The sequence below is a fragment of the Protopterus annectens genome, chromosome 12.part0 (assembly GCF_019279795.1).
Source record: "Protopterus annectens isolate FY-2018-M chromosome 12.part0, PAN1.0, whole genome shotgun sequence".
In the NCBI taxonomy this organism is placed as follows: domain Eukaryota; kingdom Metazoa; phylum Chordata; order Ceratodontiformes; family Protopteridae; genus Protopterus; species Protopterus annectens.
In genome coordinates, this window is record NC_056746.1 from 1,366,496,156 (window position 1) to 1,366,513,034 (window position 16,879).

Here is a 16,879-nt window from a genome sequence, read left to right on the forward strand (position 1 = left end):
TTCTATTTTTGTATATTATGGTGAATTTATTTTACACTGTGCTTTGCTTGCATTCTGATTTCAACTAATTAAGCAGCACAACTAGGAAAGAGACCAGAACTGTGCCTCTTAGACCAGCACTGTGCCTGTTGTGAGTCCACAAAATTTAAATTTTCCCTTAAACTAGCACTGCTGGGTTTTAAAACTCACTATCTGTAGCTGCTTTCTCCTTGTGCTAATTGACCACATATTCCTTCCGTCCTTTTTTCACTGGCTACTGTCAGCAAGTACAAAACTATCATTTTGTGAAATATCTGCCCTTCAACTATTTTAATTCACTGTCCACCTCACTGTATTCCATACAACCTGAATAACATGTACTTAGCCCCTTCCAATGTATCTTCCTTTTTTTAAAATTAGTGGTTCTACTCTTAGATTTCTAAAGCTTGAGTTACTGTCCTCTTTCATAGCTAACTGTTTAGTATACACTGTATCTCTTAGGATATTAATGCATTTTTGTATCTTACCTTTAAAATATGCAACATGTAGTCCAAGACCACCAATGATTGGGCAGTCACATTCTGCCTCTCAGTAGCCATCTTTGAGTTAGTACTTCAGTGTTGCTCCTGGTGAGAGAGAGAGCATAAAGGTATTATTTTTTGGAGACTGATGATCACTTGAAAGCCTAATAACTGTTTTATTGGTGCCAGCTTGTAATTTGTGTTTATATTTTGCTCTTGGTGAGAGAAGGAGTAGAAGGATGTGATTGGGCAGTGAGTGTCTGTGTGGGGCCTTCCTGTTTGGTCTGGTTACTATTCAAGGCATCTACCATGAAAGGGCTACAACAAGCCTACAGACCTGTGCATCATCTGGGTGAAGGCTGTTGATCACCAAAGAGCCTGTGGCCTGCTTCTCATTTTGGGATTTGTGCTACTGTTTTGCTTCTGCTGAGAGAAGAAACAAAGGGACATTGTATCACAGTAGTGTGAAGCTGTGGTGTGACCAGCACTAGTAGAAGCCAGGCAGTAGACCATCAGGAGAATCCCCCCTTTTCATGACTCTTAACAAAGCTCATTCTTTGTGTTCAGTAAGTACTGCTTGATTAGCTGCTGTCTAGCCTAACTTCAGAATATCTCCCTAAATACATCAGCCATACATTATCAGGGCCTACTGTAGTAGTTTCCCATCAAGTGTTTGCAGTGTTGTGTATAGATGCAGACACCCTGATCTGATATATTTTCTGTAAAAACACTTTTGAAATTTCATCAATATCTAGTTGCACACAGGGCAACTAGTTTGCTGTGACAAGTACTGCCCTCAGCATTACAAACCAGGTGCTCCTGACATTACTTTATATTCTCACCATAACCATTTAATTAGTTAAAAAGGACCTGATCCCATGGATATAAGCATTCCCACTATCTCTGTCACCATCTTGGTGGATGTGGGCATCCTGAGGCTGTGATAAAATTACCTCAATGTTTACTGGCAACCAGATAATTCTCAAACAAACTGATATGTGAGAGATATATTTATTTAATGTCACTAGAGAGACAAATCTGTCACATAAAATCACCGTTTAATGTCACTCAGGTTATCAGTTGTACACACACACACACACACACACACACACACACACACACACACACACACACACACACAGACACACACACACACACACACACACACACACACACACACACACACACTGCACCCATCACACGCAGTTTAAAGTAGACACATAAACCTACATATGCCGAGGCACTTAACTAAAACATTCTTAAACCCCAAAGACCTTCTAGATGATGTACACATAATAAATACCCTCAGCAGCCCCAAATGCACTCATTCAACACAACACCCACATTAACACATACAGCTGCATCTCATGGACCCTCTACTTCTAAGCACATAAAGCAAGTCACCACACAATCTAACACTGTGGTCATTGGAGACTCCATTGTGAGACACACTGATGTCCCTCTCACTAGGCTGAGTAAGAAGAAAGTCATGGTCAGTTGCTTATCAGGTGCCAGGGTCTGCCACATTAAGCACACACTCAAGTCATTGGAATACAAGTACCAGTATAACTGGTCATAGTCCATGTGAATGTAAATGATCTAAGACGTTCTTCCAGAGACTATATGAAGATAGACATCATGGAGTTCTCAGAATGTATCCAAAGCTTATATGAGCCCAGCACTGAGCAGCATTTTAGTTTTTTCAAGGATGATGTTACAATATGAATTGAAGCTGACTGACTTTAATAACTGGCTTAGTTTCCTGTGTCATTCTAAGAGGGGACAATATTTGTCAGCATGGAAGGAGATGGTCAACAGACCACACTGCTTTGCCAGGGATAGTCTGTACCTCTTCCCTCTAGGCTTTTGACTATTAGCTAAAACTTTGTCCTCCCCATAGTTCCTTTTTTAGGTAATGCCAAAGTGAAAGTACTTACAACATAGCAAATCAAAACCATAGAAAATTTAAAGATGTTGCTACTCAATGCTGTGAGTCTAAACTAGAAACTCCACTCCCTACAAACTCTCTTCACCCTAGAGAAGATGACATCTGTGCAGCAAATGAGAGATGGTTTAAAGCCATGGAGAGCATACCACCAGTGCAAGGCTATAATGCTTTCCACACATTTAGACCAGCTACTACATCCATGGATGGAGTAAAGGTGAAGATTTCTCGATTTACATAAAAAATAAATATTCTGCCAGGCTGGTCAAACAAGACAATTCACTTGAGCTGTTCAACATTCAAATCACTATAGGCAAAATCACATATTGATACCTTGCAAGCTATAGACCCCCCTCTATGACCTAGGAAACCTGTAACATGCATTTAAGCTTATTGGAGACACTCACCATCCAACTCAATACCATATTCATGAGTTACTTTAATTACCCCTTTATTAACTGTGAGTCATATACAACACCAAATGTACAGGCCAAAGGTTCCTGGATTTTCTAAAGAGAAAACTCCCTGGACCAGATTACCAATATGCTAACCATGGGAGACAAATATAGTGGCTCTGATCTTCACTAATATGGAAGACTGCTGCACCCTAGTGTAATGTCTTCTCTGGTAAAGGTAGACCACAAAATGGTCTCCTCTGAATTGAAAATAAAACGGAGAACCCCAGCTAACCCTGAAATGTTTAGGAACTACTCTAAGGCTAACTCCCTACTATTAAGTGATAGCATTGCAAATTTTAAGCCTCCATAAACCTTGAGAACACTGCTGTCAATGGGTAACCTGTTCATAGAAACCATATACATGCACGTTAATAGCTGCACAGATGCGATTGTACCCCCCAGGAAAAAGTACAGAACCTAGTCAAAAACAAGCCACCTTGGTGAAATCACAGCATCGATAGGCTATATAAAAGAAGGAATAAAATCATGGCAAAAATTATTTGGTGCAGCACCCAGTGGGATAAAAGCGTTCTCATTAAACTAAACAAACAACTCAGAAGAAAAATAATGTCTACCAAAGCCAAATATGAGATACATTTGGGATCCCAGGACAAGGACAACCACAAGATATACTTTAGATACATTTGCAACCTCAAAGGCCATACACAGTTCTGTGAAGAGATTATTGTGAATGGAGCCACCAGTACTAAGGTAGAAGATATAACAGACTTACTGTCAGACAAACTCAGGTCTAATTTTACACATCTCTCTGTCCCCGACTCCCCTCAGGAATTCATCTTGGGCCTGCAGCTTTCTCAGAAAGTATTAGTCATAAGGCAAACTACGAATCCTGAATGGGATACCTGTCCATTATTGACTTTTAAAGAACCAATTTAATTAGGTGTGAATCAGTTTTGTTGAGGTTTTGTATCAAGTAGATATAAGTCCATGTAAACTGGATTGGCCTACTGCAGGGGTTCCCAAACTGGGTGCCGTGGCACCCTGGGGTGCTGTGCAAAGATTCCTAGTGTGCCGCAAAAAAGGTGTAAAAAAAGTACCATCAAAAATGCTGAGAACTCATCTTTTTATCCATTCTCATTATAAATGTTAATTGAATAAGATATACTACTATTCAATTAACATTTATAACGAGAATGGATGAAAAGATGATTTCTCACTGTTTTAATGCTTAGCTCAAAGCAGCACTGCAGTCAGTGGCATAATACAAGAATGCAGCATGATGACACTCTTCAAGTTAGAGTTATACCAACCAAGAACTAATGGGAGAGAGATCGCATTTACACATAGACATTTTTTTTACATATATCACAACTGTCGACACTTAAATGGCTATATGTAGAAAACTTTATCTAGTGAGAGCCATAAATTTTATAGCGATCTCAACACTGAGTTAATTTGAAAACAGCATTAAGTCAATGGCATGTTTTTAAAAATGAAACATGCTAAAGCTGATCATAAAATGGAGAAAACTAAACCAAGCAATATCTATTAAGAACTCACAACAAACACGTACAACAGCTAAAAGTATGCATATCAGTGAAACTTCTTCAACATATCGCAATGGCTCAATGGTGTGTTAGGTTGATCACAAATACTATAAAACAGAAAATAAAGACTGAGTAATGAAAAGATAATAAAAAATGTATGAATACTTGTAAGAATGAAATATTGCATATGTAATGTGATAATAATGCGGAACCGTATGGCAGTATTACTGGAAGACCAACAACGTGCAGTAAAACGAATTGTTCACCATGACATAGTTAAAAGCTAAACTTGAATATCACGTGAAAGTATACTTATATAGATTATTACACCAAGCACATCAAAATAACAGAAAGTACGGAAATGTCAAGTCACACTAAAATGCATGCTCCGATTCAAATGGAAAATGATAAACCAGAATGATGCAAACAGCCAATCAGCTTGTTCAAATCTAAGATTGGACCAATAGAATAAATAGCCAATGGCATGATGCAGATCAAAATCTCAGCCAATAATGCAAATTAAGAAGGACCTAGTGTAGAACTCAATATACATGCATCAATGGATTCACTGAAAAATAAAATGAGTGATGTAAATCCATTAGTAGTATTAACTAAGACGTATGACATCTAGAGGCTGGTGTGCCGATGGAGTATCTGAAAAACAGTGAATAAAAAGGCACAGTTTAAAAAAATAAACATTGTGTTAATGCATTATAAACCAAATAATGTTTTGCACCTAACTAACAATCTGGCAATACTGTGCGTGATTACATCAACTTTGTTGTAGGAGAGGTGAAGAGAGAAGTTGAATTGCACGTTAAATAAAAGTATTGTTTTTTTTTTTTTTTTTGGTAATAATGGCCTCTACCTCAAAGCATCAAGTGGATTACACTTCTGAAGATGATAGTACTGGCTGTGAGAGTACCAGCGGAAGTTGTATGATTGCTGAACAACCAAAAGCCAAGGCTTCTGCTATTAAGAAAACAAGGCTTTATTCAGATAATTATGGCAATTATGGTTTTACATTTGTGGAGAAACAGGGCATGCAACAACCATGTTGCATTATATGCCACAAACTTTTATCAAATAAATCCATGGTTCCCAGTAAGCTGCAGCACCATTTAAAAACAAAACGTCCTGCTGCTGCTGCTGAGACCAATTTTATTTTAAACGCTTGCTACAATCTCAACAGAAACAGGTTCAGTTTTTTACAAAAGCAGTTACAGTTTCTGACAAAGCACAACCCGCCAGCTTTCAAGTGGCAGAATTAGATGAAAAAACATGAAGCCACATACTTGTATGTAGAGCTTGATAATGCCAGCATGTCGGCTGATGGTGAAAACAATGTTAGGTGATGAAGCAATGAAAGGTATTGCAATAATACCATCATCCAACAATACTGTTGCACGAAGAATTGAAATGATGTCTGATGATATTACAGTGTTTGTAACCAGCTCAAAATCTGCAAGAGATTCTCTCTCCAACTCGATGAATCTACAGACATCAGTGGTAAAGCACAATTAATGGCATTTGTAAGATATCCAAATCAACAGTCACTTATTGAACAGGTTCTGTTTTGCAGAGAGCTAATTCAGACACGTGGAGAAGACATATTTAAGTGTGTATGCACATTTTTTTGAGCAACATGGATTGTTATGGCAATGGTGCACCTCAATTTGCACAGATGGAGCGCCTTCTATGACAGGATGTGTCCGTGGATTACTGAGTTTGGCAAAAGCAACTAATCCAAATATAACCACAACACACTGTTTCATTCACAGGGAAGCCCTTGTAAGTAAAACACTGCCATCTGATCTATATACCGTCTTACGTGAAGTGGTGCCGAATTGTTAATTACATCAAGTCGCATCCAGCCAAAAGCCGACTGTTTTCAGAACTATGTAAAGATATGAGTTCTGATTATATCACTGTTTTGCTACATAATGATATCAAATGGCTGTCCAGGGGAAAAGTTCTCGCACATGTTTGTGAACTTCACCTTGAACTGAAAAAATTTTTTCTTCAAAATCAACCACACAATGAATTTGCAACGTTACTGTCTGATTCCTCCTGGACCAGTAAAGTTTCGTACCTTGCTGACATATTTGAAGTCCTGAATTCAGTAACTTTAGGTATGCAAGGTGTTGAAGCTAACATTCTTTCTGTCACCGACAAACCGGAAGCATTTAAACGCAAAATTGATTTGGGGCAACAGGAACAGCAACTTCAATTCACATCTTTCCAAATGCAGCACGAGCTGATCCTGGAGGAGTTGTATTACACGACCTGATTCTTGAACACTTAACTTTACTAAAACAGCAGCTTCAGCACTACTTCCCATCTCTTGATATTGATACATCTGACAAAGATTGGGTTAGGAACCCTTTTCATCAGCACAATAATTTGACTGGTCTTTCACTAACAGAGAAGGAACAGTTAATCGATGTTGAAACAGACAGATCATTGCAGCTCAAATTTAACTCAGTTAATTTGGCACAGTTTTGGCTTGAAGTTGAAGCTGAACATCCTGACATTGGAGCAAAAGCCATTGAGGTACTGTTGCCTTTCTGTACCACTTACCTGTGTGAAAAAGCATTCTTTGCGATGACTTCCATAAAAAGTAAGCAGAGAGAGAGACTTCAAGATGTAGAAAACAATTTGAGAATATGCTTGTCGAAAATTCTAGCCAGACTTCAGCATTTATCATGTAGTATGCAGAGTCATCAATCTCATTAATTTGTGATTTTAAATAAATGTATTGACTCAATGCGTAATGTTAATTTAAAGTTGTGTTGCATTTTTTGTGTTTACACTGTTTCTATATAGTCCCATTATTAAAAAAATATTTATTCCAAAGAGCTTTCAAATGTTCTGATAGTATGGTCTGACAAAAAAAAATATTGGGTGCCACGGCTGGTCTAAAAAAATTTTAGGGTGCCCTGGGACAAAAAAGTTTGGGAACCACTGGCCTACTGAATGCAACATATAATACAATTGTATTTCATGATTAATGTATAATATTTTGCTACTTAGGGGAAAAAACAGAATGAAAGCTGACAGGGGTAGATTTGGAATTATTAATTTTGTCAAAGGCAGTATGTGATCCCATCAATTAAGCAAACTACACCTTTCTGAAGCAGATTTGCCTAAATTTAACCTTCAAAATGTATGTCTGTGAAGAAAACTAGTTTCAGTAAAAGAAAATACAAATATATCAAATATATCTCCTCCCTTCTCTTGCTAGGGAAAACATCTTCAATGCTATCTCTAAGGCACTAATACTGCATAAATCAGTCAAGACAATATCACAAAATGCCATCTAAATAGCATGAAACATGATCTATGAGTCCCTCTGGAATTGCATAGCCTCCAAACAGGCTTTGTGCCTCACAAATGGAGAACAGCAACAGTCCTCCTTCTGCAAAAAGGCAGGCCATCCACAGACCCTAAAAGCTGCAGACCTACATGCCTCACTAGTCTCATATGCAAAGCCACAGAAAGAATTATCATAGAAATGATCAGTAATAACATAGGAAACCTCCAAACACTGGAACCAACCCACTTTGTTTTTGTCAAGGGCATGTCATGCCTACTCAACCTGGTGGACTTCTTTGAAAACTTTACCAAAGCAATGGATGAAGGCAAAATAGTTCACAATGCCTACCTTGACCTGGCCAGGGCATTTGGCACAGTAGCCCACTCGGACATTATAGATAAACACAAGAGGTTTGGTATAAACCCTTATGTCACCCTATGAATAGCCAGTTGCCTCACAGACATGACCCAGGAAATCAAAATTGGGGAGGCCAGTCAGAAGCAGAACCATTCAAGGATCAGTCTTGGAACAACTTCTTTTTGGCATTTACTTCTCTGATGTCAAGGCTGATGTCAAGGGCCTCTGGCTGACCAAGTCTGCACATGGTTGCAGATTGAGCAGACACAGAATCCCCCATTGACACTAATGTTCTCTAGGAGGGACTGACACAGACAAATAACTGGTTTCAAAGCTATCGACTAAAACTAAATGCCAAGAAATGCATTATAGTATCCATTGGGAAGTCAGCCTCCCCTGGTAACTATCATATTGATAACACACCCCTAAGGGTCAACCCAGTAGTTGGGGGCTTGGGGACACACATAGATAGTGATCTAGTGTGTCTAAGTAGTAGTGATTATATCATTCTGTGTTGTATAGTGTATAGACAAAGGTATGGCATCTAGATCCAAGGAGGTTATTGCTACACTGTATTCAGCATTCATCAGATCTATCACTGGGTACAATGCCCCCTTTTCTATGTACCAAACCAGATGCATCCAACAACTGGAACATCCACAGATGTTTCTCACTACAACAATACAGGGCATAAGCAACATTTCCCATGCAGATTGCCTCAAAGCCCTATCCCTGTGTTCTGCCTCCTACAGGCGGTTGAGGAGAGATCTATGCCTGGCATACAAGACATTGCAGTCCCTACCCTGATGGACCTCCTGCATATCCACAAAACAAACAGTTCCATAATTACCTATTCTAAAGACTTAAACCTTGCCTGCGATATAAATAAGACCTGCTGGAGTGACAGGTATGTATTCCAGAGACTATCCCTTCTCTGGAACAGGCTACCCAACCATGTGATGCAGAATCCCACCCTAACCCAATTCAAGTGTAACTTGGACAACTGGATGAGAGACAGTAAATTCTTCATTGGTTTAGCACCTATGTCTCTACTGACACAGACAGCCTGTAAATGGTTCATCTCCCATGCCCTGCTTGTCAATGTTTCATCTCCCAAGCCCCTGCTTACACTTACCACAGAGATTTGGGATACATGGCTAAGCTAAAAAAGGGTCTAATGGTCATTAGCCTAGTACACACCTGTGAACCCATGAACATAGGACACACACCAGTAGTATTTATAAATTATGTAAATGAAAGTGGAAATTCATTTTCCAGAATTTTTGTAATTATTTTACCTACTGTTGTCAATAAGCAGGGGGAACTGAGACTTGGGAATGCATCCAGAAACCGGAGCATCAAACCACACCAAAGGTTTAGTTAATATGACTTTATTATACCTCAGTGCACTAAACAATGATATTTTCCCCCCAAAATCTAGTAGAACTTTGCAATTATAAATCATATGCTTCCAATATGCTTTGGTTAAGGTTGTACACCTCCAACAACTAATACCTTCCTTTTTGTATATAATTTTTAATTCTTTGTGGAGTGTTGTACAAAATTTTCTTAATAGCTAAAATTTTCATGAAAAAGTATAGGCAATATAGTAAACAGAATTCAGTACTTACGACACAGAACAGACAAGAACAGCTTTATTCAAAACATTTTGTAGTGAGCAAAGTTGATGTTAACATATAGTAGAGAGTAAGCTAAAATCTAAATTAATAAACTAGTATTGTGTAAAGGTAAAATCTTCCTGTAGTATTTTCAGTAAATGATGTATTATCTGTATTTTTAATTGTAATTGCATATTTAACATGTCCTGTAGCTTCTAGAAGATGATTAACATTCTAATTTTGGCTAAAAGGGGTGACACTTCTTTTATTCTACAGCCAAAATTTCCCATGATTATATTAAAAGTTAAAGAAACACATACTTTAATTTTTTCAACTAGATTTTCTCTTTCCTTCATATCCGTATATGCATACAAACCTATTATTTTGAAATTTCTTTCTTATATCTGGCATCAGTCACCATTAACTCACCTGCTACAGCAGGACATACATCTCATACAGTTATACTACCTTTTCCCAGAAAAAACTACCCTAATCATTTTCAGTACCCATGCTCCCAACCACCTGTCTGTTTCACAAACTCACAAACTGAAATCTCTTAGTTTTTATAACAAATCTAGTATGTTCCAAGCGAGTAATATCTTCTTTCTGCTTCCTACAACATTCTATTACAATAATTCCCCTAGCTCTGTTCATTTTGCTGCTAACAGTCAAAGAAAGTATTTTAACACAATTCTTTTCCCGTTTTGATTTTTGGTAGGAAACTCTTGGAGCTTAATTTCCTTCTATTTAACCATTTGCCTATAGTACAAGTTTTCTTCTTACATTCCCTTATATCTTTTTGTTTATTTACTGAGCCCTCATTTTCAGACGAATTTCCTCTTCATGTCAGTGTCACCTCTTACTGATTGCTTTTTAATTAAAAGTGATGACCATCCCCCATTTCTAAAATGATGTCCTGGCTGACTATCCCTGGCATATTTTTTCCTTTACTTGTCTATTCCTGTTACAATCTTCTTCTCCTTCACTCACCAGCTCTACACGTTGTAACTTTTTCTGAAGCATTTTTTGTTTATTCCCACATTCCACAAATCCCCCATTTTTGCACTCAAACCAAAAACACTGAAGCTCATTAGACACGCTGCATTCTTTTTTACATTTAGTACTAATATGCCCTTTCTGTGCTCATTCATTACATTATTTTTCAATGTTTATTAATCAAATGCTCATCACACCCATTAAAATTACCCCATATCTTAATGTACCTCTTCCCCAACAACAAAAATCACATTCAAATGATGTTGACTATTCCAATATTTTCTGTTAAAGTCACATGTGCCACCCAACCAAATTCAATACATTTCAGTTATCCTTCAACTTGCACTCTTGCCCTACTTCATCAAATACTTATTTCAAATACTGTTGTGTGTCATATTTTTCTATTTCATCCATCTTACATTGTATAGCAATTATTCATTTTATCATAGTCCCTTGCACTGAAAAAAAAACATTAATTGCATGGACAAACATTTTCTTTCTCATCAAAACCAAGTAAAAAAAGTATTAACCTTTCTGAGTCAAAAGTAACATCACAAAGTTATTATTTTCCCAGATGAATTAAAGATCTAATATCCATAATTGGAAAAAAAAAACATGCAGCATAATAATATTATCCCACAGAAAGTACCTGTCCAAGGCAGTCTTTTTAACCTTATTCTAACTGTTGGCCTCCTCTTATAAATGATATTTACAGTAGCTTTTGTTTTCTTCTGGATTCCTCCCACTCCTGCAGCATACAGTTTATGCAAACAATAATCCACATACACATTTATTTCACTGTCCACACTCCTGTCATCTCCAAAAATCCTTTCAGTAACATCATCCAATAATCCTTCAGAAGCAGTAACCACATCAGTCTTTTTCCATATATATCAAATCATCTTTGAATTGTCCAAACCTCCATGACAACAACATCCACATCATAATCTCGGCAATTCCTTTGTGAGCTATCCAGCTTGATGCTGACTATTTAAAGTTCATTCTTCCCTTAACCAGTGACCTGCATCAATTCCCACTATTACAAGCACTTTAGCTTTCTCCTGCAAACTTTTTTTTCTGTTCCCAGATTATCAAAACACATCTCCCCTGAACCACCACTGCTGCCATCTTGGTCCTTTCCCATAGTGCATTTCCACCCAGCCACCTTCATACAAGAAACAGGAGTATGAATGTACACCAAAAGAGTAGGCAATACCACCTTGGGTCTCCCCTGTAAAGAGGCTACTAACCTTGTTGGACTAACCTGGTCAACAAAGGCTAAAATAAAACAAAAAATAAATAAAGTGTTTCAATGGGAAAGTCAGAAATGGATGAGATATCCTTCCTTATTAGGTGTTGTACTTCAAAATTTACACATTTCTTACATGAATTTCTTTTTTGCAGATGACACTGTTGAATTCCATGTATTTCAACCTCAGCATTCGATAGGGTTCTCATTAGGTGACACTGTTACCCTGCACTGCTTTGTTACCAGTGAAATTCCAATGGGACGTGTGAAGTGGTATGTAGAATTTGGCAATGTTCGAAGGCGGTTTTACTCTGATGATCCAATTGAAGAATATTCTGACGCCCATGTTTCCAGTCTCAGTAGAGACCAATGTGTGGATCATTCTATTCGGATCAGAAACATAAGCTCTGAGTATGTTGGAGTATATTACTGTGTTAAATTCCAGGATGGAGAAAATGAACCATACAGAAGTGGCTATGGAACCAAATTGTACCTAAAAGGTGAATGAATATGTTAAAACTAATTATTATTGCCACAGCTTTTTGTTTATGTTTCATTACAACATTGTTTAAATTTCTAGTCTTAGTAACATCTAATGGTGCTGTGAGTCTAATATCATTGTTCTATGTGTTCAGGTATCAGATTTATTACTTACTACCCTTCAGGATTATTGAGTGCCGTTATCCATTTTGACTTTGTCTGTTTCCAGTATGTATGTATGCATGCAAACTGTTTTTGAAAGATGTTAATATCTTCCTTGATATTCTTACAGGGAGAAGCTTCTTTCCTGGCCTTAGAATAGCTAGTGTTATAATTTACTCTTTGGCTACTAGATCCATGACACCACATATTTGAATATTTTAGGTGTTATTCCTCATTGTCCCAACTAGTAGTGTAGCTACAGTGGGTCAAAGGGGATAGCAGGTGAGATTGGGAGAAGCCAATCATTCTTCAGTGCATTATAGGTATCTAAACGGTGGTATTCACATTCAAAAGTGAAGTGCTTTAGTACTTGGCATGTGGGAAGCAGGGAGGCACAAACTGTAACAAGTAGTTCACTCCACCTCTGGCCACAAGAAGTCCAAAAGTCAAGCTTTTTACCCTTTTATCTACTCTCTCTTTCCCATTTCTTAATAATCTTCTCTGACAGCAGTTTACCCCTCACCACCCCTCTCACCTCTGACCTAACATTCTACCCCTCACCATCCCAACTCACCTCTGACCTAACACTCTACCCCTGACAATACCTTCTCACCTCTGATGTAACATTCTACCACTCGCCATCTCCTCTAACCTCTGACCTAACACTCTACCCCTCAACACCCCTTCTCACCTCTGACCTTATACTCTACCCCTCATCATCCCCTCTCACTTACCCAACTAGCAATGTATAAATAAAATAATTAACATGTTCTGTTTTTTTTTTTTTTTTTTTTTTTTTTAAGGAACATGTTCCCTAATAAGGCATATATTACTTAAGCAGTATATTATAAACATAAGGCCTGAAGCACAACTAGATCCAAGTACACTAAGCAAAGATGCCCCTTTAGTATCCTTTATCGGAAAAGATTTGAAGCCTGCATAAATTAAGCACTGCTGGTGATTCTCTGCTGGGTTAGAAAAACTTTTTGTCTGTGACCTTTTAGAGCTGCTTTCTGTTTTATCTGCCCCATTTTGTTTTCTTTTTTAAGAAATCTGCTTGCCCTGGTGTTTTTGTTCTATGTGAGATGTAGACACTTACATTACCTAGGCTTCACATTTCACATGTCTTTTTCATTGGTTAAATTGTCTGTTAAGTGATACTTAAATACTGGGTGAATTCTGGGCCTCTGTCTTTGTCTGAAAAGATTTGAATCCTGCATAAACTAAAGCACTGCTGGTGATTTCCTGCTCTCGTTCACCCACCCACTCTCATGTTTGCTGATCTGTTTTCTAAACCTGGTGGTTTTAAGCTGCCTCCCTCCCAACTGTAAATTGAGCTTAATAAGCTCCTCCCTTTCTACACTGCTGTTGGTATCCTGAATTGTTTATTTGCCTTTTCTTGTGCTTATATTGAAAAGATGCATTGTGCCTTCCCTAACAGTGCATAGGGTAAAAACCTCTTATAACGGACAAGCAGTTTCCCATCATTTCACCAGCTAGCCTGATTGACATGGGCATCCTGAGACAATGTAGTAATTGCCTCATGTATACTGACAACCACTTACTTCTAAACCAAACATATACCCTATGTGAGAGATGTAATTACACTATGAAATTGGAATCAGTTCTCTCATGTAACAACAAACCAGACATTAAACAGGTTGTCAGCACACACAATTCACCTCTTGCACAAAATGAGGTCATGACACATAAATTCACATATGCCGAGGTACTCACTAGAGGCCTACCCAAAGATCAGAGACCTCCCAAACATAAATCACTTACACACACTGCTATGCACATAAAAACCACTAGACATAATAACATGTATACCAGTGTCTCAGCAAAACACCTCAAAACCTAATGTGTTGGTCATAGGCAACTCCATAGTGAGACACACAGCTGTCCCCCTCACCAGAGTGGACAAGAAGAAGCTCATCGTCAGCTGTCTGTCAGGTGCTAGGATCTGTCAAATCACACATGCACTCAAGTCACTCAACTAGTACTGTTATGACTCTGTCATAGTCCATGTTGGGGTGAATGACTTGAGAGGTACTTCTCTGGACTTTATGAAGATAGACATGACTGAACTCTCAGATTATGTGTCCCAGGCAGGTATGACCCTAACCCTAATCAGCATGATGCCACAATACAGACAAAAAATTATCAACTTCAGCAATTGGCTTAGCTTGTGGTGTCAGTCCAGGGGGATCCAGTCTCTGTCAGCCTGGGAAGACATGGTTGACAGGCTATGCTGCTTTGCCAGAGATGGTCTGCACCTGTCTCCTCTAGGCTTTTGGATACTGGGAAAGGCATTTGCATCCCCCATAGTGCCTTTTTTAAGCAACGTCAAGACAACAAAATTTCCAATGTAACAAAATCCACTTGAAATAAACTCAAGGTTCTGCTTAATGCTAGGAGTCTAAACATGAAGCACTCCTCACCTTGGAAGATGCTGATGTCTGTTCAGTCACTGAGACATGGTTCAAGGGCATGGAGAGCATCCCAGCCATGCAAGGCTACTATGCCTTCCACACATTCAGACCGGAAAATGAGCATGGACCAACCAAAGGTGGAGGTGTATCCATGTTCATTAAAGCCAATTACACCTTGAGACTGGTCAAACAGTATGATTCTCTCGAACTACTCCATATCCAATCAGCTACAGTTAAAATACCCTACCACATCACTGCTAGCTATAGGTCCCCACCATGAATCAAAAAAAGCACACTGCCTACCTGGACTTACTGGAGCTACTTGACATACAGCCCAACACATTATTCATGGGAAATTTCAACTATCCTTCCATCGACTGGATGATATACATAAGCACAAACATGCTTGCCCAGAGGTTCCTGGACTTTGTCAGTACAAATGCTCTGGAACAGCTAGTCTGCACTACCACAAGGGGTTCAAATGTCCTAGACATAGTACTCACCAATATGGGGGGGGGGGCACTGTAGTTCCCTATGTGATGTCCTCCATGAAAAGGTCAGAACATAAATCAGTTTCATTCAATTTAACTATTAAAGCTGTCACCTACACAGGAAGAAAAAAATAAATAAATAAAAAAACTTTCTCAAAGCAAACTACAGCCTACTAAGTGATAGTATAAAAAGTTTTATACCCCTCATAATCACATCACTTAAGCAACTGTATAGACTCAGCTGTACCTGATCGATTTAAAACCAGGTTCTTTGAAAAGACAAGCCACTCTGATGGACCTCAGGTTTACAAGATGCAAACTCCAAAAATACGGACATGTTGAACGTTAAAAATGTATTAACTCACAGTGCTTTCAGGTTATAAGAACCCTTCATGTAGCTACTACATTAAAACATCACATTTTATACTCTCAAAGACACAAAACACAGCCCATAATAAACCAATAAAATGATTAAACAATTAGTTACCTAGCAATTAATTAAATGCTCTCTCTTGAATACTGTCACAAAAACACAATAATCTTGCAATATCTAAGACACATAAAAATACATAAAATTATTTTATTGGTTTATTATGGGCTGTGTTTTGTGTCTTTGAGAGTATAAAATGTGATGTTTTAATGTAGTAGCTACACACTGATGAAGGGTTCTTATAACCTGAAACCTCTGTGAGTTAATACATTTTTAATGTTCAATGTGTCCGTATTTTTGGAGTTTGCGTCTTGTGTTCATAACTATAGTTTGTCTCCATTAATGGTTAACCTTAGTGCTGGACATTTGTTTTTGCTGGACCTCAGGTTTAAACAGGATATATAACAAAAGGAAGAAACTGATGTCTAAGAACAAGAGAGAACTGACTCAGCAGAGGAAGAATTCCCTCCACAGCTTGAACAAGTAAATCAGAAATCTTGTAAAGTCCTCTAAAGCTAATTACAAAGGTAAAATAGCATCACTAGCTAAGGGTAATGATAAGGCATTGTTTAGCTATGTCCAAAGTATAAAAGGGAATGCCCAGCTATGTGCCAAACTGGTGGTGGATGGTACCACTCATACTATACCAGAAAATGTTGCCAACCTGCTGTTGATTTGGTGCAAACATCCCCCCTGTCCCCACCAGCCATACCTCAAAGCATAACTGACACCAGTATATAGCCTAGTATCTCTAGAGATCAGGTCATATCTGTGCTCTTTAAGGCTAAAAACACATCCTCAGTGAGACCAGATAACATGTCAGGTTGCTTATTAAGCAGTCTAAAACAGGACCTAGTGAACCCACTTGGTGTTCTCTTTACCCAAAGTCTGAGAACTGGCTTTGTTCCAGGAGATAGGACAACAGCAACCATA

At 38.2% G+C, this 16,879-nt stretch overlaps 1 protein-coding gene across 1 annotated transcript in view; it reads left to right on the plus strand.

Moving 5' to 3' along the window:
- The window catches only part of SIRPB2 (signal regulatory protein beta 2), a 105,595-nt gene that overhangs the window by 11,729 nt on the left and 76,987 nt on the right, over positions 1-16,879 (plus strand). Inside the window, exon 2 of the mRNA XM_044090422.1 lies at positions 12,104-12,448. Within this exon, the coding sequence (XP_043946357.1) occupies positions 12,104-12,448 (345 nt within the window). The remainder of the gene's footprint in view (positions 1-12,103; positions 12,449-16,879) is intronic.